Source organism: Ptychodera flava, chromosome 6 (genome assembly GCF_041260155.1).
Source record: "Ptychodera flava strain L36383 chromosome 6, AS_Pfla_20210202, whole genome shotgun sequence".
NCBI lineage: Eukaryota > Metazoa > Hemichordata > Enteropneusta > Ptychoderidae > Ptychodera > Ptychodera flava.
Genome location: NC_091933.1, coordinates 23,082,460 through 23,099,065, shown reverse-complemented (window position 1 = coordinate 23,099,065; position 16,606 = coordinate 23,082,460). Strand labels below are relative to the sequence as shown.

Sequence of the window (16,606 nt, the reverse complement as noted above, 5' to 3'; positions counted from 1 at the left end):
ACTATCATTAAGTTAATCTGTAGGAACCTGTATACCAAATTTCAAAGCTATCGGATGAGTAGTTTTGGAAATACACATTTTTTGACCAAAAATGGCAAAAATTGCCCCAAAAATACAAAATTGTAGATTTCATCAGAAATTCAATACATATTACTTAGTTCATCGATAGAAACCTGTATACCAAATTTCAAAACTATCAGACCAGTACTTTTTGAGAAATTAATTTTTTTACCAAAAATGGCAAAAATTGCCTTAAAAATGCAAATTTGCATATTTCTGCACAATTTGAACAAATCTGAAATAGCTCATCCCTAGGGACCTATGTAGCAAATATCAAAGCTATCTGACTGGCAGTTTTGAAGAAGAAGATTTTTAAAGATTTTTTTACCAGAAATGACAAAAATTGCCTTAAAAATACAAATATGCAAATTTCGCCACGATTTGAACAAATCTGACTGAAGTCACCGTAAGCAAACTGCATATAAAATTTCAAAGCAATCTGACAAGCGGTTTCAGAGAAGAAGATTTTTTTACCAAAAACACCAAAAAATGCCCCAAAAATACAAATATGCAAATTTCACCACGATTTGAACAAACTGAAGTGAGGTCACCTTTAGTGAACTGCATATAAAATTTCAAAGCAATTGGACTTGCGGTTTCAGAGGAGAAGGCAATTGTTGACGGACGACGACGGACGACGACGACGACGGACGACGGACGACGACGGAAAATCAACCTATTTGATAAGCTCCGCGTCGCTGACAGCGGAGCTAAAAAGTTCTTCCCGTACGACTGTATTTGAATCCTGGTATCTTTTCTTTTGGTGTTCATTGAAATATGGAGGATTTGTCGCACACGGTGTTGACTTCTTCGTATAGTTTATAAATGAAGCCTGTTTACAGAAAGATTTCCATATTAATGTGCATGGCGGGATGAAAATAAAGCCTTTAAATTTAAGGCTTTTTCTATCATTTGTAAACTTCTGGGCATTGGTTACGTGATAAATTAGTTATTACCTAATAGGGCCTGTTCCTTGCGTCATATCAGCATTCATGTCATTTGTTCTGCGTCAGACACTCGACTTGTGTCTGACGCATCACAAATGACAATCATGCTGATATGACAGAGGAACAGGCCATATTGGGTAATAACCTCATCATTTCTGTATACACAACCTGAGAACTGCATGAAATGAATCGCAGTTTTCTTACATGCCGGTACACTCCAGGAAGTGTTGGACTGAAGGTGAATGTGTCTGCATCTAAAAATTGTCCAATCATAAAATCATGAAAATTTGATTGCCTTGAATGCTATTCCGAAATGCTCATTTTAAACAATATCTTGCAGTACATAACTGGCTAAGCCTGAGTGACACCTGCTTTCCTGTAAAACTCCCAAAACTCCCTTACAGAATTCAGCATGGACTGCACTTTACAGGTTTACTGCCCACCATGCACAAAGAAATATCTTAGATATAAATATTTAAGACTTCAGCTAGAAACAAATATCATATTTGAAGAAAACACAGGTCATAAAAGGTATCAATATAGAATACAACAGGCTGATTTGATTGCCTATGTTTTCTGCAAGTGTACTGTCTTGGGGTAAGACAACGCTGCACCAGGAACATACTTTATTCAACAGTTCTATATACATGAAGTATGGGAAATATAAATGTGATATCTACAACAACTTCTGCCCTACAGTATTAACATTTAAGACACTCTGACTTAAGTTAAGTACCCATTCATGCTTACACAACTACGTGAAACTCCAATGTTAAATAACAGTATGCCACTGTAAAGCAAACACTTGTTGAACAAATGTGTTATTTACACGGTAAATTTGGTGAAGTAAAGATATGTTTGAAGTTACAGCATGCATGCAAACACAGACTGCTTGTGCTGCGTCAGCTTATGTATCACTTCCAATTTTTTGTCCTGAAATAAACATATCCAATATACTTTTGAAAAATTGATAGATTTTGTTCCTGAATGTCTTCAGACAACGGCAGAGAGTTCATTTACTGTTTTACATTCCATTAGCACTTATTATATCGTCAACTGGGCTGATTGAACTTCAGAAATACAACAGAACCTTCTCAGACACTATCTTTTATTTGGCCATGTAGGCCATGCAGAATTTGGTGAAAATGAACATGGCTGTCTACCATGAAATTACTGGACCTTTTAAATTTGGAGTTATGTTGTCAAATTCTACCTAACATTCTTACAGACAATGTATGGCACAAGATACAATCATATCTCATCAGTATGCACTTTGCGGTAGTTGTTTCTGTCAAATGCAAAAAATGACATAACACAGCCAAAGAAAGAATCTGAATTACAGAATTGATGATGTGAACGCACATCTACATTAAAATTCAACTGTCAAAAACTGTGTAAACTTTTCCCCCTGTCCTCATTAGTACTGTTTAAACTGGTCTCCTTGATAGACACAACTTCTTAATAACTGTGATGTCACTGTGTAGTAATACATAACCTTCCAAACAACCATGTCAGCTCTCCTCGTGCTAACAATCTCCATACCAGCATCTATGACCTAAAATCACTTCTGTCTGCACGAAGTAGTAGCTAAGTATCAAGTGAGTTATGGCTGTTTTAAAAATAATTCTATCTACACACTTGCAGTGACAATCATCTTCTGGAGAAATAAATATTTTTTCAAATACAGACTCTTTTTCAAAAATATTTTTTGTGCGCATCAATTTTCCTTCAGAAATACCATTGCATCAACACTAATGTCTACGATAACAAGTTTAGAGCCCTAATCAGATCTATATGCTTCACCAGCATGGGCTGAGGAGAACTAGATGATAGCTGCAGCCTGATAGGCTGATAGCACTTGTTTCAGCTGAACTGAACCAATCAGAATCACCAATGCTTCCTACTCCTGAAATGCATGCTACATTTCGTGCAGCTGTGCATGACAATTACAAACCTTGCAGTCATTTGTTACTTAGAGGTTATAAACGGCAAGCGAGGGTATTTGGTTGCGGATATAAGACCTCTGGGCTGAAAATTAGCATATTTGGCGGGAAATAATCACCGAGCGAAGCGAGGTGATTATTTCACCCAAATATGCTAATTTTCACCCCAGAGGTCTTATATCCGCAACCAAATATCCGAGCGCACCGTTTATAACCTCATTATAATATGCTAGAGTTTAAAACAAGTGGGCAATTTCGTAACGCCGAAGTTGGAACGAGAGTTCAGGAGCGCCCAGCCTCATACAAACTCTAAAAAAGAACGTTTCAGAACGCGCGCGCGTGCAAAGTTGAATTCATAAAATACGGTTACGCAACGCATCGATATCGCGATTAGACATCGAACTTGAAGAATTTTACGTAAAAAAACGCCCAAAAAACTTTGAAAAATCATGTTGTTGTTACATAGCCTCCGCTCCTTACAGAAACACTTCATTTGTTGGTTCGTCAAGCTGCACTAGACTAAAATTAAACAATCAAAATCAATCTGAAGCCATAGACTTGTTCGACATTATGGCGCGTTGAGCTCTCAAGTTGGCGTTCGAAATTTGCGCGAGCTCAAAAATGTTACGCGGCGCGCAGGTCTTCTTGTTGAGAATATAAACCCTGGCTCCAGCCAATCAGATTGCCGGATTCCAGCTAGGCATATTATAATTCAGGGAAAACAGCCATTTCTACCTAAGCAGAATACATACATCAAAATGCACAAACAAACGGCCAGTGAGTAACATGTTCTGTGTTTTTGAACAGCTTACTCTCTTACTTCTGGCTTCCATAACATTTCGGTAGAAGCGCTGAAACTTTTGATTGCTGACGTTTGCATAGAGTGTGGCCAGTATGTTGCATAGCTCAATAAATTAGCACCAAGTCCATTGTTAACAGGTACCAGTAATCCACTGACCATCACGACGTATCAGCATGAAAAGTATACAATGCACACACTCCAGCAAGCTTTCTGATTGTCACATCCATATAAATGTTCACATCTTGTCCCTTTAAACACTGAGCAAAGCCGTGGTCACATCCCAGGATGCCTCTTCCTCTGACGTTTCAGCTGTCAAGAACCCACAGGACGTTCACACCAGATGATGACAGATTTACCCTCCTGAAATGAACATGTGAGAAGTTACAACTCTTATGTCATATTGAAATGATGAAAACTCCAGCCACAAAAGTGATTCACACATTAGACAGACACGAACTTCTGAATGGTTGGTAATGCCTGTATGCTATAGGTCTTTCTGCTTTTGTTGGCACAGTCCAGGCATGGATTTCAGCACAACAATGCAGTGGGTACCAATATTATCTCATTACTTCCATTGTGAGTGACAGATGTGAAAGATGTGAAAACAGAATCAGTAACACTTAGGTGGATTGAAATGGTAGTTTACATATCAGCACTCCTATAATTAAAATTGAGACAGTGTAAGAAAGAACTGTTCCTGTGCAGGAGACTTGTGGGGGAAGGAGCTGATTACAAAGTGTGTGGTGTGTTACTTTACTCACCCTAGCATTCCATGCTCTTTGGTCTTGATATGGTTCAGAAATAAAAGTATGGCCTGAAACATGTTACTACGACCCTGTGGGAACCAAAGGAAATGATTTAATTGATATTTTCTATTCAGAGAGAAAATTATCAAGCTGTGATCCACAAACAGATAATTCAAAGATTCTGACTGATGTGTCACTGCCAAATGGAGTATTACTGTAGTATTTCAAATCTAACTTATGGGAAGATCTAATAAGATCACAATTCAAGTCATCTTACACAAACAAGAATGATTCTGATGTAGGTGCCTTGTACATGCACAATACAAGCATCTGTGTATTTACAGACCACGACAGCAGGAAAATCTGCAATGAAGTGGTGTATTCTGCAGATTACTTACCAATATGCCATTTATATAGAACATTGATACAAAAGAAACATTCCCGTCCCTACTTTTTCACACTTCAATAAATGTACTCCATTTATGCGCAGATACAAAGTTGCAACGCTCACCTTGGGTAGATCCCATGTGTCATCTCCTATGATTACTTTGTAATGAGGTGGATTGATTTTAGACTGGAATATCAACAGGTTGTCTTTCTTCTTCAAATCTGTAATGTCAGATAACAAATGGATAGATTGTACCAACTGATATTTTTGAAATCTCCTTCACAATTTACAAGACAGGCTGATCTGTGTGCTAATGTAAATATGAGTACAAGCATCATGTGATGGCATTGTACTCTGTCAGAATAAGCGATGTTCAGGTGAGTGAACTTTTAAAATATTTTGAAAGGTATGCTGTGTTCCAGTGATGTGACTTCGTGAGAGGGAGGAAGGTACTCTGACTTTGTGTACGTGACAATTATCATTTCTGAAGACGAATGAAGCACAGCCAATCAGAGTGTATGTATAACTCAAGCCAGAGTAAGTTATCTGTAAACTGAAAAGTGAGAGCTGTGATTGAGCTTACCTGGTTTATCAGGAGTTTTCATGAAATGCTGACTTGCAAATGTTTTACCATCAGGATACTTGGGATGAGGTGGTAGCTGAGAGTCCATGTAGGTACACAGTAAATGCATGATGATCTGTGTGGGTTAAAATAGCTTATACATGTTAGGGTAAGTAGTGGACACTGAGATTTACAGGGTTTATTCATTCTCTGCTTTGAATTCTTTAGCGCAGCAGAAACATTCTGCACTGAGATATGGTGGTGCAAATTCACTAATGCTACGTTGAAAATCGTTGTCAGTGTTATGAATTTGGATGACAAAATGTACAATTGACATGTCTGGCTTAGGTTTGGACAACACAGGTGGAGGGGGAAAGGAAGATAATGGTGTTGACAAGAGGAGAAACCAAAAAAAATCTTCATAAGACATGCTATGGCTACAAGCATAGAAGTGGTGATAGTTTTTTATCAGATGATTCATGAAAGCATATTCTTCACACTATCGCGTAGCTGAGTGCTCAGGTGGTGTTTAAATCTCTTGGAAGGTGTTGCTACACAAGGAAGAGTAAAACAAATACTGTCTTGCAAATTTGTGTGTACAGAAATGAACATATTGAGCTGCTTTTGCTGGGTAGTGTTCTCTCTGTAGTCATCATGGAGACATCACTGATGCAAACTCAGTATTGCCACTTGTCATTTGTTGTGCTTGCTGTGTGGAAAGGATCAAAATTCTACCCCCACTGTTTTGAGTGAACCCTATTGTTTTCCACTGTATCGATGGCCCATCATAGACTGGCTACAGGGGTGGAAAGGTTTGTATAGAACTTACCACACAATCTGTTGGTAAGTCTTGGTCCCACTTTCTTCCCTTGTAGTCTGCACCGCCATTCCATCTGAAATCACACATGACACCATCTTTGGAAAGCTCTGTAAGAAACCAAAAGACCATACATGTATATCACAAATGGACAAATCAGTGAGCTTATTCAAAAGATCATCAAATAATTACGACATATAAGTTCTACTAGTGTAAATATAAAATCATGGACTGCTTAAAATATGAAAGCCATCTTAATTTTCAGAAACTTAAATTCTGACTAGGAACAGAAAATTCCAGAACATTTTCACAAGTAGAATGCTGGTGTTATGGTGTACCATTATTTGTAGCTAGATATCAGCATCCTGTTAAAACACAGGAAGAAATCTGACCTACAATGATTAACCTACTGTGAATACTACATTGGAAAAGATTGAGGACAATGAAAACATGGGGATTGTTTTGATTTCTCACCTCTGAGTCTCTGCACCAAATACTCCTGATTGGAAGTCACATCCAGATACGGAAGAACCTTCTGCAAGGTGGGGATCTTCTGACGTTTTGTCTGGGAGATCTGACGGAGCGATGTGATGCTAACGTCTGGAAACGGTGAACACAGTTTAAATGTACAAATGTGTCAAATGATCAAAAAAGACAAAAAAGGTTTGGAAATGTCACCTAGTTGAGCATCTAAATATTGCAGGTAATTGAGGTTTTCATTAGGATACACAGTTCTACCTCAGTCTCATTCATCACGGTTTGACACACATACAATATTTCTGTGTATTGTATTTTTGAAGATTCTGGTTTGAAGAATCATGGGGTATGAGTGAAGTTGAATGTTCAGACAGCAACTATTGGCCATACACTAAAAGTGATATCCTGGGGGGCCTGTACATGTAGTTATATACTCTACTCCTAATACCAACGTCCCCTTAGGTTACAAGTGACTAACACCATTAGCTATTTCTGTCCACTAATTTATCACTCTTGTTACCTTTTAGAAAGCTGATATTTTTACCATATCTTTACATCATACTTTGCTGTCACATGTATCAACTGTGTGTAAATGATTTAAAGGAAAGTCATGACTATCATAGAAATCTTAGGCAGTATAGACTTATCAAGCAAATGTAGCAGTTAAGTCTGAAAAAAAGACTATATTCTCATGTGACACGCATAAGTTTAAATTTTCCCTAAATCTTTGATTATTCATTGCAAATGCCTCGGTTTTGTTAGCCAAAAAGAAAGTCCTAATTTGCATTAGAGGTGCTTTTTGGATGGAACTCTAATTTGCGGCACTTTAATGATGCCCATTTAATTCTCAAGATTACCTCCTATTTGTAACTCTGCTGATACCAGTCTCCTTAGTGTTGAATTAATATCATCGATCTCAGCCATCAGTCTCTTCAAGATGGTGAGAGACACCCACTGCAAACAAAAAGATTCAAATCGACATCATTATTATTAAGAAGCACAAAACCAACTGTCAGACAGATAATAGTAAGTTTGTAATTGTGCCAAAATTTGGTGAAATGAGATACAGGCATTTTCTGGGCAGTAAAAGATAACTCATCAAATCTCATGAGTAGTCTTTTCTGTGTAATAAGCTGGTGCCAAAATTTGGTGAAACAGGATAAATTATTTTTCACCACAAAGAAACGACTTTTACCATTCCTCCATGGATTAAAAATGTACAAAACATTTTAGCCACAGTTATTGTAACCTGAACAGTCAAGTGTTTCACATGTATGGTACACATACTAGCAGACTTTGGAAGGGCTCTGGGCTACATATTTCCAGTGTCAGATCTAATCTCAGTACCATATTCCGTTGAAATTACAATATCATGAAGCCTTTGCTTTAAACTGTTGAAAAGTATAATAATTTGTAGTATTTGCAAGAAAATATGCAAACATCCCGGTCAAAGTAAAAGATGTGTCTGTGAAAAATCAAAGGATATTTATTGTATTACAAAGTAGAAAGATGTTTTGATAGCTCCAATAATATTTTATGGAGAAACTCATTTCATGGATTAACCTTCAAGGTCAAATCTCTGAAAGTATTGGCTTTGATGATAATGTAGCAATATTGTGGTACAAGGTAATCAAAACATAGCAATCTGAAAAACATTAAAACTTTTCAGTCTCTTCTTACCTTTCTAAATCCTGCTATCCATTCTTCCAGCTGTTCCCTGACCACACCTACTTTCCCCCATGATTCATTAGCTGCAAAGGTCGCTGGGAAGTCTGGGTCATCATCGTTCCTGGAAGACTGAGACTGGGGTGAGCGGGTGGCAATCTGGTATTGGTACTTTCTCAGCACTGGAGTGAAGTCACTGCTTGATCTGTTGTATGACCAATAGGACGGACTACCGCTTGGAGACGATTCCGTGCTGGCTGCAAGAAGGAACAATCACAAACATTGCCTTACAAGTTCAGAGAGGCATGAAAACTAGTTACTGTAGCATATGGTTGGAGCATTCAATCTGATAAATTTTCTGAAAGAGGATACTATGCCTCAATGAAGTCGATTCCTTCATCAGCACTGCCACTGTTAATTTGTGTGCAATCATCCTGAACGTGTACTGATATGCATTGAAGTGCACACACTTGCAGAATGTACTGGTTACATTTGATTCACAAGCCCGTGTATACCTTGAAAAAAATTCTCACATCTGCAATTATGGATTGGCCCTCCTCACCCCTGACTGTTTAACCTGATCACCCCTGATATTAGGAATATACAACTTTTTAAGTTTTAATACACATGAATAATACATGCAATAGCAACAATCTCTCAAAAGCAAGTAAGTGTTTAAGGATCAGAGTTTTGCACATTTTTAATTCATATCATTGACACAATGGCTGGAAAAAGTTCGGAGCATGCTGCTCATAGGAAACCAGAACGCTACAGAGATTTATCAAATTTATGGGTAAAAGTGTTAGCGGTGAAAAGTTCATCAGCATAATCCTAATCCTTACCTAGTTGATTTCTTTGTTCCTTCTCTTCATATGATTTCAGATAATTATTCAAAGCTGTCATGTCTGTGATCCTCTCATCTTGGTTGGCTGAGGAAAGGAACATAAACAAAGCTTTAAGTTAAATAGATTGATGAAAATGCTGAATACGAAGTAATTTTGTGTAATCATGATAAATACATTATTTCATTGTGGATGGCAGAAAGGTCAACCAATGTTTAGGTACATAGGCTTGTACAGATGCCAAGGCAAAAAAAAATAAATTGTGCTGCTCCGATAACATGGTATTCAAAAGTAAGGTAGGTAGGTCAACAAGAATTTTTTTTCCAAAAATTATTTTATTTTTAAATATGCATTTTTCAGGGGTTCAGGGCGGTCAAACACTGGCCATAACATTTTCAGAAAAACGTATCATACATATAAAAGGCAAAAAAACATAAAAGACATCCTCCTTCAAGCAGAAGTCAAATGCCAAGTACTTCCGTGTTTACGTAGCTCTAAAAAGTTTAGGGTCGGCTCGGCAGGTAAAAAATAGGGTAGGTCGGGTTATCGGAACAGCACAATTTGTTTTGTTTGGCCTAAGTAAATGAGGTATATCGATAATCAAGTGAATGTCATAACAAGTCTGGATAATTTTCTCTCTTATCACTAACACTACATTTTTGGAAATATTTCACACTTTCTCCCCAAATAAATGCTCAGTAGTATAAAATAACATAAAATAAAACAAAATGGTAAATTTTGTTGGTTATTCAAGGTATATTGTGCCTCGGGGAAAGATATTCGGATTCTCAAACTTTTACAACTCTTTTATGATCTACCACTTATGGTTCAGTTTAAAGCTCTTGGTGTAAGAAAAATTTTCAGTCTTAGTTTTTTGAAAATCAATGATTTTATTTTTCTCCATAGAGTTATCAGAGGGATGGTGGGCATTTTGAATTTCAAATATTGGTAAATCTTGAGTAATTTGTGTCTCTATTGCCAAAATTTGCACGGTGACGCCCATTTCTATGTTTGATTTTCAAAGAGTAGATTTGAAAGATTCCTTGAGGGAAGTTTGAGCAAAAGTTTAAGTCTTTCACTCTCAAGGCGCATACTACCTTATATAAGTACTTAAGTATATTTTTTCACCTGATGGACTTCTTGCTGGGGATGACTGATGTCTTGGTCTCAAGGCTGATGATGATGGACTGTCTCTGAAAAGAGCCGAGTAATTCATCCCAGCTGAAGATGTATGTGGACTACCACTGGCTGGCTGTGAAGTGCAAGGGTATGTGGTGACTGGTTAAAAAAACTCATCATGTGAATGTTTCTGTATGGATCAATGTGCTGAGCAGAGTTTTTCAAATATCTGGCTTACCTTTCATAATGGGAGAGATGATGGTATCTGTGTCTCCAACACTTCAAAAGATTGAATCACATTGTCTGTTACACAAAATCAATAAATTTTCCTACAGACAATAATTTGCTAAAATGAACTTTCTAATTTTAATGATGTAGTTATGAATCAAATTTAATTATGAAAGCAAGAAAAGATCAGATAATACTTGAACTTCTTGGTAATATGATCAAATTCTGATGAACAAAATTGTAAAAAACGAAATTTACATTACACTGTGATGTAACAAATCATATGTTGATTTCCTCTTAAGTGTGGATTTTCTCAGTGCACTGTGGGACGAAACAACAGGGTAAAAACGTTGAGCAACTGTTAGGTAAAAAGCTGAAGTTGCATACTTACCCTGGACAAGGTTGTAAATGAAGATTGATGGGGTGTTCCGGAATAGGATGTCGAGTGTGCCCGGTACGGAGAAGCCGACTGTGCTTGGTACGGGGTACTGGGATAGGAATTGGAATATCCAGATGGAGACACATGGGAAGTGTTGTAGAAGGAAGAGAAGGAGGTTGACGGTGAGCCTAGTGGAGTTGATTTTCTCTCTGTGAGAGAGCCTGACAGGGACGCTACTTGGCTGGGTGATGGTGGAGATGGAGGACGTGGTGGTGGACTCGTCTTGAAACCAATTGCTGTAATAAAGAGAAATGGCAGATAGGAAAAAGTATGGTATTATTTATTCATGCACAGACAGTAGTGGTGTATAACTCACTTAAAGAGTGATGTGGATGCCAATATTCAACTTTAAAACTACTTGATATGCTTTTTAGTGACTTGACCAGCAAACTGGTTGATATATGAACATGATCACATTTTCATGTATTCATTCAGTACAAGCTGGTACTACCGTAATCGTGCCAGTACTTCTTAAAGTGGAAATTTATCTTTGCAGATATTTTGCATATACACCACAATTTTTTCGTCTATCATTCCCCAAGACTACGTTGAAATATACTGCACATGACAAGTTAAAATGGACTGTGAGCCTTCCTATATGTGACATGTATTGTAACAGAGAAAATTGACCAATCAATTCCTGTGTGAAACAATGATGATCATTACATGCTATATTGTCAAGCTGACTTTTTGGGTGCACCAGCAATCGTGGTTGACATATGGAGTGTTGCGGCCATACTGAAAAAAATAAAACATGCAGCTAAATATGGGCAACATCATAATTTTGCCTTCAAACGGGCATACAGAAGTGCTAGATGGAAGCGCTGATATAGTTAAAATACTGACCATTTTGCTTGACACCAAGGAGTTGTTTCTGTTGTGGTGACAGTGCTATGGGTTGCTGTGTCAGGCCTGTCGTGGGTCCAAGATACCTGGCAAAATCTACCATTGTGTTCAGTGAAAACAACAGTGCTAATCCACACTCAATGTACCACACAGAAGGGTGGGTCCACTCAAAAAATCTTGCTATCGAACCAAATGTTCTGTGGAAGAAAAAATACAATGTCTGATGATTTGGGTGTGAGATTCAGTGTTCTTACATGTAAAATGGTACATGGTAAACGTATAGCTGCATCAAAATCAATATTCAGTCCTACATATTCTTGTTGCATTAAAATGTTCTCATTTTTCATTACCGGTAAAAACTGTTGATACACTGGCTGATTATCTTGAAAATCTGATAATCTTGAAAATCTAACACTATCATCATAACGTTGCATTTAGACTTTTGTCATTTGAACCAACAATTTCACCATTATATTCATTCTGTAAAGGAGTAGATGATGTTGTACAGAGGGCATTTGACTTCAATCAAACAATCTTAGAAAAAAAAGTTGATTTTGTCAACTTCCTAACTTCACCTACTCACTATAGAAAGTGGATTTAAATTACAAAAGTCACATGATGATAACATTGTTGAAAAGTGACTTTTTTCACTTAATTTACTAATAAACTGAATGATTGATTCATGTATACATGTACTTGTCATAACTCTACACATCAAGATCAGGTTAATGTTCTTACAGGACATCAATTTCACAAGTGTATGTGTATGCTACTAATATGTCTGATACAATTTTTTCACTTACATCTCAAAGATGCAGATTCCAGCAACAAAGAAGTTGACGATGCCCCAGGTGAGAGCTAATTTGGCTGTCTTGGTGGCAAGCTGCCTGTTCAGTGTCTTCTCAACGACTGGACTTTCTGCTCTGCCTAGTCGCATTGGGCTTCTTTTCCTAAGTTCCATGGCTGCTTTCTGAGAGACAGAGAAAATACATGTAACATGTTTAATTGCTATGCTTTTTGCAAGATATTGCATGAGTTTCCTCCCCATACCAGAGCACGCAAACTCTACTGCATCGCTTGTTTCTTGTAACTATCGATAAAACTGCATAACCCTTCTGAGTATGTCAACTACGTCACTTCAAGTTCAATATTATAGTCTGGCATAACAAAACAGTATGAAAGAGAACGCCTACAGACAGAACATGCTGAGGTCCCTTTAGATATTAGAAATTTCCAAGAGTGATCTTACACTTTGTGGATAATTTTATGCACTGCTGTTGGATAGCATTGTACAATAACAGCCTCACATATGAGCAGGTAACTTTGAAAACTTGCCTGCTCAAACAAAATCATAGTGCGACAATATAAATATAAATAGTGCGACAAATGTCGCACCACAACTGTGTATAACTCTGCCTGACTACAGTTCTGTCAGATTAACACAGGGTAATTGGAATGGCACATAAAAACAAGGAGAACTGTGCTGCCTCCATCCCATTCCAATGACATAAGTCACACTACAGCCATGGATCCATTGGCCGAACATGGGGTGAGACGTTTAACACTTGGACGCTTGATGCCCCTCCAAACCACCGACGTGGCCCAATCCATAGAATAAACTGGTGACTGTGCCGCTTTGTGGAAGATTACAAAAGGCAAGTGCTTTTCTAAGGTGGCCAATGTTTGCACAAGAAATTCTGTGTAGTTACACTAGCAGAAGGTATTTTTTGGATTTCGTTTAGTCGAATCTTGCAAAATATCAAAACACATTAAAAACTATATATCACAATACAAAATGAGCATGTGGTGTGTTATAAAACACCTATAGCCTGGTCTTTATTCAGGTTATAGCGCTCGTCTATTACCCCTGGTGGCCGTGTGTTACCAGAAACACATCACTATACCCCTCGGCCTACGGCCTCGGGGAATAGCGATGTGTTTCTGGTAACACACGGCCCCTCGGGGTAATAGACAGGCGCTACAGCCCTCATGACCAGGCATAGACTCTCCACAGTCGCTGTGCCTTGTTTTGTGCGTGCCCTCGATGGGCCTGCATTCGAAGACTACGCTGTGCAGCTGTGAGCACGCGCTGCCAGACACAGCGACTGTCAGTTCTTGCAAGTATATAAATATTCATGAGGGTAGTGACATCAAAAGAAACACCTATCTAACTGGGCGGAGAGAATATATACTAGTAGCTGGTAGACTTATATACGTGGTATGTTTTTATTTTTCATTTTATTTGGCTATGCTACTTGTCATTTTTGTTTTGATTAACGGATGTGTGCAGTTCTTTAACCCTTTTCCTGCCGAGCGCCCTTGTCCGTTATTCTCCCAAGTCAGTAGAAAACCGCCCCATAATATGTGCCTGCAAAAGATTGGCTCTCCTGCATGTTATCCTGCCAGCCATTTTGGCAGAAATCGCCCATTTTCAGGGTAGTTTTAGCCGTACTTATACGTGTTAGACTTCGATAATTTCTACATGCCCGTAGACAGGGGAAGGAGCTCAAGGGTTGCTGCAGAAAAAAATTGAGGTCACCGGCTTTGTTTGCCCCTGGGAGTGCGTCATTTTATTGCCGTTTCATGTTTATTTTTTCGGAAATAAACTCCTTCAGTATTACGTACGTCCGCCAGGCACAAACATCACCTCACTCGTCTGTTAGTCAGAGACCCTGAGGTCGTGCTAGGGGTGCAGCAGCACCGTCAAACCTGTCCTGTTTCCCCAGGGTAGGGCATCTTGAATACGTACCTCCAACGACTTGGCAGTGTAGCACAAAAACTACGTTTTTGCCGTTGTATTAACGACATGGCTGAGCCATTGAAGCACAGCTTTACGTAGTTTTGCCAGCTCAGTTGGGAGTTGGCTTACAAGTGTTACCGTTCATTACTGACTTAATCGAGTGGTCCTCAGTCAGGTACGGGTTTGTACCGACATGGCTTGGGCTGCAGCTAACCAGTGATAACCAGTCACTACCCCCAAGTCTTCAGTTCACTTTTGCGATGCACGGGTGCAACGCAATATGCTTCCATTGTTCTAGCCATCGACGTGTCCACATGCTGGCAGCCATATTGTACTGCTAGCTGGTTTGCATAACAAAAGCAGTCCCTGCTAAATGCAGGCGGTATCCCCGTACATGTAGCATATTGACCTCATGTGCCCTTTTGAATTCTCTGTACGCAAACAGCGTACGTAGTTACCAATGCGTCGGCAAGAGGATACGTTCGCCTGCAAACCAGAGCTAATACTTCGGACGGTGGAATAAATAAAAAATCCAAAGCTACGTCCATTGAATGGCACGGCCAAGGCAGTGAAGGACGTTGCCTGGCTTGAACTTGCAGAGCTGAAGCCCAGCTTAGTACGTCGGACACCAGTTTGTAATGGTATTTCCGAGTCGTTCATATCCGTTCCATGGGAATAACAAGTCGAGCCGTCCCGTCAAAAATACGTTCTCATTTTCAGTCACGCACAACTGAATAAGTGACTTTCGTCTCGCACCATCGGCATATCTGCCAAGTCGTTTGCAAGAGGTAGCCTTCTAGATTAGCATTGCCGAGTTGGTCAAGTTCGGCAGCAATCTGTATAGTGCCAGGCAGCCAAGTACGTCCAACTCCGCCAGAAAACGTCACCATGCTATCCTGCCAAGTCCGCTAAAAAGCGGTAAAAAAAAACCAGCCCCCCTCGGGTGTGGGGGACTGGCGGACAGGTTTCTGCACCTTTCCCTGTCTATCGACTCCCTGCGAACCCATTTCGAGGGGAAAAGGCGTTCCTTGTCAGAAAACCTGTCCTCGGATGACCCCTAAACGCACAGGGGATAGCAAAACGTAGTGCCGTCGACTAGGCAGGAAAGGGGGTACCAAAAAGTAGCCCGATTTCCACCGCCTTAGGAGAATAACGGCCGTGGCTGCTCAGCTTCTAGCTACACCGAATTTCAAGCGGATTTTCACCAACTTGGCAGGAAAAGGGTTAAAGTACCCGGATCAGGCAGAAATCCGACCGGTCGCTTGCAAGAACGTCCAGACCCTGGGATTCGCGTCGCGTCTCTGAAGGGCGCGCGTGTTCCAACAGGGGAGAACGCGAATCGCTGGGTCTCTGCAGACTAGACCAGGCACTGAGGCAATAGGTGTTCACTATTGAACGGGTTTATTGATGAAGCCGGACGGGCACTCGAGAGTTACTTTGAGCATGGATGTAAAAAATCTATTTTTTACATCCATGAGGCATGTGCCATTGGAACACTTATTGTAGAGTTTTATAACACTTACCGGTTTATTTCCTTGGTGCCTAATTAAATTCAAGCGGTGTTTGTACCTTAAAAATTACGTATTGGTATGTTACTGATTCAAAATTTTGACAGAATGGCGCGGCGAATGTTTACTGTTGTACTGCCACTACTGGGCACTACGCCCTCAGTGGAGTTATTCTTCCGTGTCCTCGATTTCTCTCAAAGATTTCAACAACCTCAGTCATAACAGTGACTTCATCCCAGAGTTGAGCAACCAGAAATAGATTGAAAGCCCAAAGAAGACAGAAGAAACCAAACGAGAATGTCAGCAATCGTAGGACATCCAGCATGACCACGCACGCTTGCCGTTGATGGAGGATCGAGCTGATGTCAAAACGGACACGGGCAATAGCATTTTTAGCACATTATTCAGTGTGTAAAGAAATAATTTGTCCAGCTTCAGCCATCAAGCATTTCAAATTTTATGCATGAAAATATTAAG

General features: G+C 39.3%; 1 protein-coding gene across 1 annotated transcript; it reads right to left on the bottom strand.

Moving 5' to 3' along the window:
• Positions 1 to 1,565: 1,565 nt before the first annotated feature.
• On the bottom strand, positions 1,566 to 16,514 carry LOC139135203 (transmembrane protein 209-like). Its single transcript, XM_070702474.1, has 14 exons — positions 16,145 to 16,514; positions 12,685 to 12,851; positions 11,882 to 12,078; positions 10,988 to 11,271; positions 10,378 to 10,501; positions 9,250 to 9,336; positions 8,423 to 8,664; positions 7,600 to 7,696; positions 6,740 to 6,865; positions 6,278 to 6,375; positions 5,470 to 5,584; positions 5,010 to 5,107; positions 4,514 to 4,587; positions 1,566 to 4,112 (listed from the first exon to the last, which is right to left on the bottom strand). Exons 2-14 carry the CDS (start codon positions 12,840 to 12,842, stop codon positions 4,058 to 4,060), a joined length of 1,755 nt encoding a protein of 584 aa, XP_070558575.1. The 5' UTR covers positions 12,843 to 12,851; positions 16,145 to 16,514; the 3' UTR covers positions 1,566 to 4,057.
• Positions 16,515 to 16,606: the final 92 nt, after the last annotated feature.